This window comes from Quercus suber, unplaced genomic scaffold (genome assembly GCF_002906115.3).
Source record: "Quercus suber isolate HL8 unplaced genomic scaffold, Cork oak 2.0 scaffold_582, whole genome shotgun sequence".
Lineage (NCBI taxonomy): Eukaryota > Viridiplantae > Streptophyta > Magnoliopsida > Fagales > Fagaceae > Quercus > Quercus suber.
Window position 1 is genome coordinate 257,592 of NW_027070027.1, and position 13,541 is coordinate 271,132.

Below are 13,541 nucleotides of genomic sequence, written 5' to 3' on the forward strand. Positions count from 1 at the left end.
TCGTCCAAGTAAAAAAGAATCGGAATTTACACAAAAGCAAAGAGGTTTCTTTTGCGTGAGAACGAAGTCAACCAGGAAGACGTTGTTAATAAAGTGTTGTACTTCAAAAGTGGGTAGTAGTGGGCCTTTCTCTTCTTTCTCTTCAAACTTGTAAAAACCTTTTTATTTTTATTTTAATTTTTGGTTGAGAAATTTGTAAAACTACTTGAGCTTTGAGTTTCTGGGAAATAATTAATTATTAGATTAAAATTAAAATTAATGTTGATCTCGAGAAGAAGAAGGGTGATGAGCTGGAGGATAGTAGGGAAGTCTGTTCAAGCATTAGTGGCACATGCTTTGCTCTTCTCTTTCACTCTCTTGCTTTCTCTTAAGCTTCAGCGTGCCCTGCCTTATTCTTGGTGGTTCGTATTTTTTTTTTCCCTTCGTCTTTGCTTTTTCTATGTTAGCAAAAAACATGTTACTATTGTTATTGCTTTCAATCTGGGTTCTGACAAAGTGGGATAAGAAAATTTTTATTAGAATCCATTTGGGTTCTCAAAGATTGATTTTTTTTTTTTTTTTTTTTTTTGTCTTCATGGGTTGGTTCAATCTCTGTATATATGATGTTTCGAGGAGGGAATTGCTTATAAATGTTGTGAAATTGATTGAAACACTTGTGGTTGTGTGTAAAAATGTAAGTCTGTTTTTTATTATTTTTATTTTTATTTTATTGTAATAGTTGCATGCACTGACTTTATAGATTCTGATTTCTGATTTCTCTGAAATTTGTTTTATTTAGTTTTGTATGGTTGGATTTTCTTATCCTTGTGGTTTTAATTCAAATTCTTCTATCTAGGCAGTATTTCGATTTAACTGGAATCATTATTTGCTTAAAAACTGTGGGAAATGTGATCAAAATTGGCAGTCAGTGAAGTTTAATGTACTTGCAGTTAAAGAAATATATTATGACAAAACTTACAGAAGGGTGGAAAAGTAAAGAAAGAAAAATAAGACTTAAAAAGGGTATAATTAGAATGTTATCATTTTCTTGCTACTTATTTTATTATTATTTGTTTTTGTAAAAAAAGAAAAGAAAAAAGCCTTTTTCTGTACAATTCACACGTATATGGAAGAGTGAATTACTTCACATTTGAGAACCATGATGTGGACTCATATAGAGCTCTGATTCTTCCAAGTTCAAAGATCTCACCATTTAGTGCACGTTGATCTGGAAGTGCTGCTTAACAAAGTTTTGACAGGAGTAGTGCAAAACCATGATAGACGTAATTTAAAACTGGAATTTTGAGTTTTGAATGCAAGTGTGAATCCCTGCAAGTTGCTTTGAATACTAGCCAAGGAGAGATTATTCATGTTCATAGTAAGGGATTTTTCTGATGGTATTCCCTTGCTATTCTTTGGCTAAATTATCTAGCAATTTCAATAGGTAATTACAAACTAAGCAATGTGCTATTAAATATAAATTTGTATTGAGCACGTGTATGTTCATGTCAAACAATTCAAATAAGTGTACTATCTGTCCATTTCCTGCTGTCTAGAGGGGAAAATTTGGTCTCATTCCATGCATGACAGCTGCAAATTACTAAATGTATCATTACTTATAATCATATTGAGGGTCTATGTTTAAGCATGAACAGCCTTAAAAAAAAAAAAAATTTCTTGGTTAGGTTTGGTGGATGTTCTTGTAATATCCTGCATGTGGGCTGGCAATAAGAAATAGTATTTTTATTAATTGTTTATATGTTATTAAGTGGTTTTTGCTTTTGTTCTTATTCTGCAGGACTGTATTTGCCCCTCTGTGGCTCTTTCATGCTGTTGTAGCACGAGGCAGGTTTTCCTTGCCTGCTCCTTCATTGCCTCATGATCGCCGTGTATGAGATACTATCTACAACTGTTTTTTTTTTGGATATATCATTTTTATTGAGATCAATTTACTATAATAATCTTGTGCAAATCTGAAATTTGGTAGTATAATTAATTACAGTGACAGAAAATTAAACACTTCTTTCTCATGGACAGTGGGCACCTTGTCATGCCATCATGGCAACACCATTGCTTGTTGCTTTTGAACTTCTCCTTTGTATACATCTTGAGAGCAGCAGTTATGGTAAGCAAGATCCGTCATGACATAATCATCTATAAATGCTGTTGGGGCTAGCAATTTTATGTTCTAATGGTAATTAAATATGTGAGTTAACTTTGATAGATAGAAAAAAAATTAAATACTTGAATTGATTATGACATTCATCTGTTCGGCTTTTAAATGTTAATTAAGTAACATGTTGATGCACTTCCCTAATTGTCTACATGAACATAAACAGTTTAGGGTTCTTGTTATCATCATTTCTCAATTGTTCAGACCTTATCAATTAATGTTTTTGGCAAACTTGAATTTCTTGCAGTTGTAAACTTGAAGATTGTCTTTCTGCCCCTGTTGACATTTGAAATAGCAATTCTGATTGATAATATCAGGTAATGAGCATTTTTTTAAAGATGTTAAGCCGATGCCTCAACGTTCATTTTCTATAATAATGGTGCAATTCACTCTACAAGAAATTTTGGAACAGAATCCTGATTAACTCCGCAGACACAACCATAGCTACTGCCACAGGGTAAAGGATATATTAACAGGAAGAAGTGATTACCCAACACTTCCATTGAGGAATTCATGCATTTTGTCAACTCTTGCCCTTCCTTATGGTCCAACTACTCACCAAAGTACATTTTCCATGTCTTCCCTTTCTGTTATCAAGCCTTAATCCTGGTCCTTTTTTTTTTGGTGATTACACTTTCACACAGTACGTCTTCAAACCATGACCTTACCCTCCCCTTTGCTCTTACAAGGGGAGGAAGTCCCATTTGAGCTAGAGTCCATTGGTCTTAAACTCTAGTGTAAGAATTTTATTGCTTAATTCAAATTTAAAAGGTTATGTTAATACGTTTATTCAATTTTTAATTCATTTTGTAAATTGTTGATAAGTAAAATAACCCTGAGTAATTGGTTTGTCTTTTAATATAGGATGTGTAGGGCTTTAATGCCTGGAGATGAAGAAAGCATGAGTGACGAAGCAATATGGGAGACCCTTCCTGTACGTTCTGTAATTATTTTCTCAATTAAATAAATTTTTTGATGACATTTTTTACTGTAATTTACCTGGATGATCACTTATGTAGGTGACAATGCTTAGGCCTGTAGAATTCCCTCATTTCTGATTCTCCCATTATAAATTCTGCATTTTGATTAAGCCATAGATAACATATATAGTAGCTGTCTAACCAAGCTTGCAAACTATTGACTTAGCCCTTTGCCTTTCAATCTTGTAATTGCGCAGTTAAAATGATAGAAAAAGTTTGCTAGAGGACCATGATAGCCCTCATAAATTGGAACAATCTTGCACATGTCTCTCTTATGTACTTTATTAATTAATAGATCCTTGTAGGCATTTGCAGTGGATGTGCTTGTGCTTCAATTTTTGCAAGTTTCAAAATAAAATTGCAAGGGATGGAGTGATAAGATGACATAGATCTAGTTAGAGGTGTCCATACCTTCCCTGCTGGTGCCTCATAAGTCTAACTTGCATCTCCTTCTCTCTCTCTCTCTCTCTCTCTGAAGGTTGGTAATTTTATTCCACATTATGGGATACTTATTCCACCATCAACCCCTCCACTTGGGGATTAGATAATCCTGTTATAGCAGGATTATAATCCACATCAAACATTCTGTCCTGTCTGATGCATTGTATTGGAAACCAAATTGGATTGTCTTTATACTATTGACGGTGCAACCATTGCATGGCTAGAGAAAAAAAATACCCTCTTTGGCAGCATAAGATTAAGGCAAAGCTCAAGGAGGGGGTGGTTAATAAAGTTATTAATATATATATATATATATATATATATTTGTTTTGTTTTTGTTTTTCTAGATTCAAGGGTAACTTTGAGTTTTATTTTATTAATAGGTGAGTTTTTTTTTTTTTTAAAATTTAATTTAATTTAATTTTATAAGCTTTTATGTGTCTCTTTTGGTCCAATTCAATTAGAGGTTTGTTTACTAGTTAAATTAGGAATCCTAATAATACTGGGACAAGAAAAAGTCCTTAAATATTTGTGCTCAATGTACTCAAATAATAGATAGAGTTGAGTATTTGGTTGTGAAAGGCATGAGTGCCATAGTGTGATCTTTCTCATCCTTATCTCCTTTATGCTCTTGTTTCTTTATCTCTTTCTTGGGTATTGTTCACAAATACTATTCATACAGGCTATGAACACCCTTTAATTCCTAAATCACTATCCAAAATTTTCTAGAAATGTTTGCTTCAAATTCTTGCCCTCTTTCCCTATCTGGATTTTTTCTTTCAAAATAACACTAAAACTCAAACAATTTCGTTAGTTAGCACGTTTTCAAAACTATTTAGCAAAATAACATCTCGAGTGTATGGGACTCGAATTTTTTGTGCTAAATCGAGAATAAAGAACTTGAGCTTCAAAGACTCGACTTCCAGGAAACCCAAACAGAAACATGAAGAAGAAGAACAAACTAGAAGACGAAGAAGAAACCCAAACCAGAAAATACGAAGAAGAAACTCAAACAGAAACACGAAGAAACAACAATCCATAAAGAAGGAACAAACTAGAGAGATCAACCCCAAACAGAAACCATGAAGAAGGCGCTCACGAACCCAGATCTCCCTAAACCAAAGCTTAGGCAGCGATGGCGAAGCTCAAAGCGAAGGTTTGCCGAATTCCTTCATTTTCTTATCTGGGTCTTTGGGTTTGATAATGTTTTGTTGTTTTTCTTGTTTGAGTCTTTGGTTTGATGATGTTTTCCTCTGTGGGTTTGTTGGAAATCAAGTCTTAAAGACTCGAGTTCCATGGAAAATGAGTTTATTACACTCGATTTAGCACAACAGAATCGAGTCTCTCGTACTCGAGATGTTAGTTTGCTAAATAGTTTTGAAAATGTGCTAACTAATGAAATTGTTTGAGTTTTAATGTTATTTTGAAAAAAAATCCTTCCCTATCTTATTAAGCTGTAGTTAAATTAGAGCCCTAAACCTTTCTTGTATGACTAAATAATTTGTTGTAGACAGATTTCCCCTACATGTCCTATGTCACTTTTCCATTGTTTTTCCCCATGCGCCAAACAATGCCCTTGATACACATGTAAAACATACAAGTATATGTTTTCTGGATTTCTTGTTGGGACTACTTGAAGTATCTGTCAATTGCAACAATTTCTTAATTGTTATGATCTGGACAAATGGGAAAAGGAGATGTTTTGTTATAAGAAAAAAATTTATATTACAAAAGAGGGAAAACACAATTATTTAAATTTTAAAGCCATCTTTTCCTAATAACTTTCAATATTGTGTGATATTTGGACAAGGTATTATCATGTAACTGCAAATTTCAATAATGGTGAGAATTGTTTTGCTTATTTTGATAATGTGAAAGTTATAATTTTGGAAATTTTGTGTTCTTATTCCTAGTAGTTTTGATACTATATTATCAATCTTTGGTTTCTAGCACTTCTGGGTTGCAATTTCTATGGTCTTCTTTATCGCTGCAACAACATTCACTCTTCTAAAGATATGTGGTAAGTTTGTCAATTTCTTAATAGCAATGATTATAAATTGTATATTTTCTGAATCTTGATTATGCTACTAATCTCTCTACTTGAATCTTTTTGTTCTTTTGTATTGTAGTTTACCTATATAGGCATTCGGTTTGGTGTTATGACAAACTGACCCTGTTTTAAAGTTCTAAAGAAACCATCTTCTTTGCAAATTTTATTGTGGTGTTTTTTTTTCCATGTTTGTCTTCTTTCTTCTTTGCAATGGTTAACAATCAGAGTAAATTACATAAACCACCCGAAGGTTTGGTGTAATTACGTTTGTTATATACACGATTTTCGGCAAATGACACATCCTTCCTAATTTTGAAAATAATTAATACTCCGCCCTTCCTGGTTGAACAAAGCTGGAAGTCGACTCAAAGTAGTAGTCCTAGAGAGAGAGAGAGAGAAATCTTAAATGGGTGCTCAATCCGTTGCTGTGAGAGAGGAACACATCCCAAAGGTGAAACTGTGAAGTATAAAAAATAATAACTCACCTATAAAATGATTTAATTCAAACCAAAAAAACCCTAAAAAAAAGTCAAATCATTCACAAAACAATACTTAAACATTTAAGCATAGCAAAACTGTGAAATATCAGACTTAGAACTCACCTAATCAATCAATCATCTTTGATTCTGTATCAATACAATCCCAAGACCAAAAGAGAGGTCTCAAATTAAGGGTTTCAAAACTCAACTCAAGCACCACTGTGGAGTGCTGGCATGAAGTCATTGATGTAGGGTTACCGGATTTTTCAGTGTTGGGGTTGTGTGGTTGTGGCTTGGGCTTTGGTTTTTTGGGTATAGGATGTTTGGTGGGTTTGTGATTTTTGTTTGACTTGCTGGCACCTTGCAAAACCAACAACTGTGGGAGGTGGAGAAGACGAGGGTTGAAATAGAAAAGAAAGGGGGATGGGCTGGCGGTGGTAAGAGAGAGGTGGCAGCGCTGGTTTGGCTAAAAAATATATTCTTTTTTTGGGCATATTCCTTTGAAAGGGAATATTGTGTGACCAGTGTTAATACTTGTTGACTGACATAGGGGGTCAAGGGGCTAGATTGTTAATTATTTCTGAAACTAAGAAGGGTATTGTTGTTTATTGAAAATTGGGTATAGGCATATAGCATGTTTAATCACACCAAACCTTGATGGAGGTTGGTGTGATTTACTCAAATATTTCCAAATGCCGTTTTGAGATTAAGTAAACAGATTCAAGAAATCAGCTCTAAAGAAAGTTGCTGCCCACATTATTTGGTTATTCAAAGAGACTTTTTACTCCCATTTTAATGGAAATCTAATTGGGTTAAATGTTTACATTCAATAAGTAATGTGCCAAAAAAGTTGTGGCATGGGCTACTTGGATAATCAAGAAAAAAGGTTATCTTGAGGACTAGAAGATAATAGCAATCATGAAAAGCATTTAAAAAATTAACATGGGTGTCAGTCTTGGACATAAATATGAGGTGTTTTACATTGTTGACCAATACAAATCAGTAAATCATATAAGACATAAATAATTTTTTATCCAACATAATGCATAGAAAATGTATGACATCAAAATTGGTTTAATGCCCTTGTTCTATATGTGTAAATGAAGAGAAATATTGAAGTGTTGAAATGATCTGAATTGATCCTGTAGAATAAATATATATAGATTTATCAAGCATTCAAATGTCACCAATCATAAATTGTGACAATATTGAAGAAACAAAAGAAACTAGTAATAAGAGAAGAGAGGAATAAAATAATTGTATTATTGCTTGCTTATTCCACTATGTACAACTCTGATTAAATAGAGAAACCCTACAACTTATAATAGGAATACAATAGCAGAAATAGAGAAACCCTACAACTTACTCAATTTCCTTCTTTGAATATTTCCTTTCACCTTCATGCCCAAGATTATACCATATATAGCTTTCCACACATACCATACATAGAATCTGTCAACACTCCCCCTCAAGCTGAGGTGTAGATATCTCTCATGCCCAGCTTGTCCAGAATTTTGTGGAAGTGATTAGTTGCTACCCCCTTGGTCAAGATGTCTGTGAGTTGATCTCCAGTTCTTACATATGGAGTACAAATGATGCCTTTACGCAGTTTCTCCTTGATAAAGTGGTTATCAATTTCAATATGCTTCGTCTGATCATGTAGAAATGGGTTATGAGCAATATTAATTGCTGCTTTATTGTCACAAAACAGCTTGATGAGATCCTTACTGTCATATCCAAGCTCCCTCAATAATATCTTCATCCATAATATCTCACATATTCCATGGGCCATTGCTCTAAACTCAGCCTCTGCACTGGATCTTGCAACCACTGTTTCTTACTCCGCCAAGTAACCAAGTTACCTCCAACAAATAGACAATATCTAGAGGTGGAGCGTAGGTCTATGATTGAACCTGCCCAATCAGCATCTGTATAGGCTTCTATCTTCAAGTGATCATGACGAGCAAATAGTACTCCTTTACCCGGTGAGGATTTCAAGTAATGGAGAATTCTATGAACAGCTTTCATGTGCGTTTCTCGTGGCGAATGCATAAACTGACTTACCACACTTGCTGCATGAGCGATATCTGGTCTAGTGTGTGATAAGTAGATTAGTTTGCCAACTAGTCGCTGGTATCTCCCTTTTTCCACTAAGGGGCTGTTGTGGTCTTCTCCCAATTGGGCATTCTGCTCTATTGGATTATCAATAGCTATCCTAACATTCTGCTCTATTGGATTACCCTAACATTCTTGTTTCTTTGAGAAGATCGAGTATGTATTTCCATTGAGAAAGAAATATTCCATGCCTTGATCTTGCCACTTCAATACCTAGAAAGTACTTCAGATTTCCCAAGTCCTTTATGTCAAATTCTTGTGCCAAGGATTGATTTAGTCTTTGTATCTCTTCCTCATCATTTCCAGTTAGTACCATATCATCCACATAGACAATAAGAGCTGTTACTTTTCCCTGTAGTGAATGCTTAATAAATAATGTATGATCAGCCTGACTTTGATCATAACCAAATTTCTGCATAGCTCATGAAAACCTTTCAAACCATGCTTTAGGAGATTGTTTCAGTCCATACAAGACTTTCTTTAGTTTGCACACTTTCCCATTAGAAGCTGGTGGCTTAAGGCTAGGGGGGAGTTCCATGTATACTTCTTCAAGATCTCCATGGAGGAAAGCATTCTTTACATCAAATTGGTGTAGAGGCCAATCTTGATTTGATGCCAATGAGATAAGAACTCGTATAGAGTTCATCCTTGCTACTGGTGCGAATGTCTCCTCATTATCAATCCCATAGGTTTGTGTGAAACCATTTGCTAGCTTTGTATCTTTTCACTGACTCATCCGCTTTATGCTTAATTATAAACACCCACTTGCATCCAACCGCCCTTTTTCCATTTGGCAAGTCAACCAAATCCCATTTATCATTTTTCTTAAGAGCTCTCATCTCTTCTTGCATAGCTTCTTTCCATTTTGGGTCTCCTAATGCTTCCTGGAAGGTTTGGGGGATAGACATAGAAGATAACTTGGATAGGAAAGAATGAAATACAAGTGAGAAATGTTAATATGAAAGGAAATTTGATATGGGATGATGAGTGCATGATCCAACTCCTTTGAGTTGTGCAATAGGAAGATCAATATCATTTCTAGTGGGTATAGAGAGAACAGGAGTAGAATTACCTGAGTCAGGTTTAGATGATTGCTCGAGAACTTTAGGAGTAGTCTTACTTTTCTAGTGCCTTGAATAGGCCCTTAGTTCTTTCACAGGTGTCTTATTTGGTTGATCATCAATGGATGACAACTCATTATTAGCCTCTTGCACTTCAACATTGAATCGGTTTTCAAGTCAACATTAGTGGAGGTACTAGGAACAAGTAAGGGCACATAAAACTCCTCATCACCATTATACTCCCCTTGAGGAGGAGTTTGAGGTGAGGAGAAGTAAAATTGTGTCTCAAAGAAGGTTACATCCATTGACACCAAGTGTTTTTGAGAAGGAGGATGATAACATTTTGATGCAAGACAACCACACTATTTCAATGGAACAATTAAACAACAACAAAACAAAGGATAAACCCTAGGAGTCAGCACCTAAGGGTTGCTTAGAGTTAGCACCAAGCAAAACTGGAGTCGGCACCTGTGTAAAAGAAACACACGTTTATTATAATTCTCAAAGTTGTCTTGCAATAACTAGAAAAAAGTGCTTAAATAGCAAACAACAAGATGCATAAAAAAAAATTCAAATTATTAAATGCTTGGGCTTGCTTAATCTTCAAACCTAATTACTAACAAGCTCCATCCATAAGGCCACAGGTTGGGCCGTCTTCTTTTTGCTCTTCCTCCCATACATGCGTATAATTGGAGGCTTGTACCTCGTGTTTGCACCAACTCCCCTCTGGTGAGAAGAACTCGACCTCGTCGAGGGGAAATCTGAAGAGCTTTGATAGTACTCAAGCAAGTTAGTATCCAGTTGAGGTAGCTCATCTTGAGTAATCCATGTGCAATCAATATCTGGTCGCCCCCGCCGACAAATTAGGAAATGGCGAACTCCTCCATCCCTAGTAGAAACAATCTGTTCATCTAAAATAGCATCAATAGATTCTTCATGCGCATAGGGCAGATTTAAGGGTAAAGGAGTAGGGATAGGGGCATCAATAGGATCAAGCAAAGGCTCATCAAAAGGGGTATTAGGAATAACTATGGGGCCTTTATAAGCAAATAGATCCTCTATATTATAGGAGGAGCTAATACTATAATCATGGGGAAAGTCAATGACATATGCATTTGGGTCAATCCGTTTCAATACCTTGAATGGTCCGGCACTACGAGCCTACAATTTCTTAACAGTCCTAGAGGGAAACTGTTTAGGTCGAATCCAAATTATGACATAATCTCCTACTTGAAACTCTGCATGACGTCGACGAGTGTCAACATGAATTTTATATTGAGAATTACTTACCTGAATTTTTTTGCGAATCTCATTATGCAAATCATGAATATGTCATGCAAATGCCTCAGTAGACTTAGAAACTCTAACATGTGGGGACATGGGCAAAAGATCTAGGGGCTTCCTAGGTGTATAACCATGCACAACCTCAAAAGGACTAGCGCCTATAGACCTATTGACAAAGTTATTGTATGCAAGTTGCGTCGTAGGAAGAATTGAATCCTAATTCCGATTGGCTACATCCACTAGACACCGAAGGAGGTTGCCTAGACTGCGATTAACCACCTCAATTTGACCATCAGTTTGAGGATGAAATGTAGTGAAAAATTTTAATATCGTGCCTACTAAATGCCACAAAGTCTTCCAAAAATAACTCATGAAGTGAACATCATTATCAGACATTATGGTTTTGCGAAGACCATAAAGTTTGACAATCTCATCAAAGTAGAGCTTTGCAATTTTAGAAGTATCAGAGGTCTTAGAACATGGTAGAAAATAAGCCATCTTAGAGAAGCGATCAACAACTACTGGAATAGAATCATGCTTCCTAAAGGTGCAGGACAATCCTAACACAAAGTTCATACTCACATTTTGCTATGGGCGATCTAGCATAGGTAGAGGTGTATACAAACTAGTGTTTTGCTTGCAATGTTTGGCTAGGTGACTTGTATGACACTGACTATCTTGGCAATGCCCCTCTTAAGACCAGACCAATAGAATTAACATTCCACTTCCTCAATTATTTTGTCTCGGCCAAAATGACCTGCAAGGCCTCTTGCGCGTCTCCCAAGCTAGGAAATCTCTCACTGAAGACCGAGGGATACTTAACTTGTTGGCTTTGAACAAGTAGCCATCTTGAAGAGTATAATCATTCAGGATTGGCCGGGAGGCATTACTTAGGCTAGTGTAGAGCTCTCCAAAATCTGGGCATGACTCATAGTCATCCTTGAGTCGTTCAAACCCAGTAACCTAAACATTCATGACTTATAGCAAAGATACCTTTCGACTTAGAGCAATCGCAGCCTTATTCTCAACTCCTGCCCTATGTTTCACCACAAAGGAATAGCGTTGTAGAAATTCAACCCAACTACCATGCCTAAAATTCAGCTTCTTCTGGGAATGGAGATAGCGCAAGGCTTCATGATCAGATTAGCTAACAAATTCTGGAGACAACAGGTAATGGCGCCAATGCCAAAAAACTCGAATAATGGCATAAAATTCTTTGTCATATGTGGAGTACTTTTGCTTAGCATCATTCAATTTCTCACTAAAATAAGCAATTGGGTAGCGCTCTTGACTAAGTACTCCACCTGTGCCAAGACCTGAGGCATCACATTCTACTTCAAAAGGCTTGGTAAAATCAGGGAGACGCATGACAGGTGCCTCGGTCATCTTTTGTTTTACTTCATTGAAAGCCTTAGTAGCAGCTTTTGTCGAATTAAAACTCCCCTCATTTCATGCAGTCAGTGATGGGGACATAATGGTACTAAACCCTTTGATGAATTGGCGATAAAAGGAAGCAAGCCGATGAAAGCTTCGAATTTCATGGATATTTTTGGGCTTAGGCCAATCTACAATCGCTTGAACCTTTTGGGGGTCGGCAAAAACTCCCTTTGAGGATACTATGAAACCTAGGAAAATGACTTTATCGGTAAAGAAAGAGAACTTCTTGAGGTTGCCATATAAACTCTCCTTCTTAAGGGTAGTACAAACTTGAGTTGGGTGGTTTAAGTGTTACTCCCTAGATTTGTTATAAATGAGGATGTCATCAAAGCACACAATGAAGAATTTGCCCATAAAAGGCTTGAGCACTTGTGTCATCACTCTCATAAAGGTACTAGGAGCATTGGACAATCTAAAAGGCATAACCATCCACTCATACAAACCATCTTTCGTTTTGAAAGTAGTTTTCCACTCCTCGCCAAGACGAACCCTAATTTGATGATATCCACTTTTCAAGTCTATCTTTGAGAAGATTGTTGCTCCAGCTATCATATCCAACATATCATCCAATTGAGGGATAGGGAAACGATATTTCACACTGATCTTGTTGATTTGCATGATTATCAACACACATCCTCCAAGTTTCATCTTTCTTTGGAGTCAAAAAGTGCAGGGACTGCACACGAACTCATATTTTCACGAATAAATCCCTCTCAAAGTAGTTCTTCTACTTGCCTTTGCAACTCAGCATGTTTTGTAGGGTTCATCCTATAGTGAGGCAAGTTTGGGAGAGTCACTCCAGGCACAAAATCTATGGCATGTTGTATGTCACACATGGGTGGTAAATGATTGGTGAGTTCCTTAGGGAAAACATTTTTAAATTCTTGGAACACTGACTTCACTTTTTTAAGTTGCTCCTCACGGGCCTCCCCCATTGAGTTCCCTGGCAACTAAGGCAAACACAACTGATTCTTCAATCGCCACCATTTCAAATGCCTTTGAGCTTATGATGTTCAAACCTTTCGCCTTTGGTACTTCTTTTTTCTTGCTCATGTCAATTGGCTTGGGTTTCAAAGGATTGAGCACAATTTTCTTACCTTCAAACACAAATGAACAAGAGTTGGATTGCACGTGAAGGGTGACATCCAAATCATAAAACCAAGGTCTACCTAAGATAATTTGCCCTACGTCCATGGGAATCACATCACACCATATTTCAGCCCTATAGGTGAGGAATTGAAGTGGGACGACACATCTTTTTGTTATGGTTATGGAGGAGGTGTCTACCCAAGACACTTTATATGGGTTAGGATGTGTGATCAATTTCAAGCCTAGACGGGAAACAACGTTAGAGGACACCGTATTAATACGACTCCCGCTATCTATAATAACCTTGCAAGTTTTTTCCTCACACTTGGTGTAAGTTTGGAAGATAGCACTCCTTCGCCAATCATCAGTGTCTCTTTGTTGTGCCAATGCACACCTTACCACATTCACTCTGTGGACACCAAAGATGTCCTTGAAATCATCAGCTAAGGGAGA

At 36.4% G+C, this 13,541-nt stretch overlaps 1 protein-coding gene across 1 annotated transcript in view; it reads left to right on the top strand.

Moving 5' to 3' along the window:
* Window positions 1-13,541, top strand: part of LOC112036474 (uncharacterized) — an 18,916-nt gene continuing 5,375 nt past the window's right edge. The window contains exons 1-6 of the mRNA XM_065764752.1: window positions 1-401; window positions 1,778-1,868; window positions 2,017-2,104; window positions 2,400-2,469; window positions 3,017-3,086; window positions 5,524-5,593. Coding sequence (XP_065620824.1) covers window positions 259-401; window positions 1,778-1,868; window positions 2,017-2,104; window positions 2,400-2,469; window positions 3,017-3,086; window positions 5,524-5,593 — 532 coding nt within the window. The 5' untranslated portion in view covers window positions 1-258. The remainder of the gene's footprint in view (window positions 402-1,777; window positions 1,869-2,016; window positions 2,105-2,399; window positions 2,470-3,016; window positions 3,087-5,523; window positions 5,594-13,541) is intronic.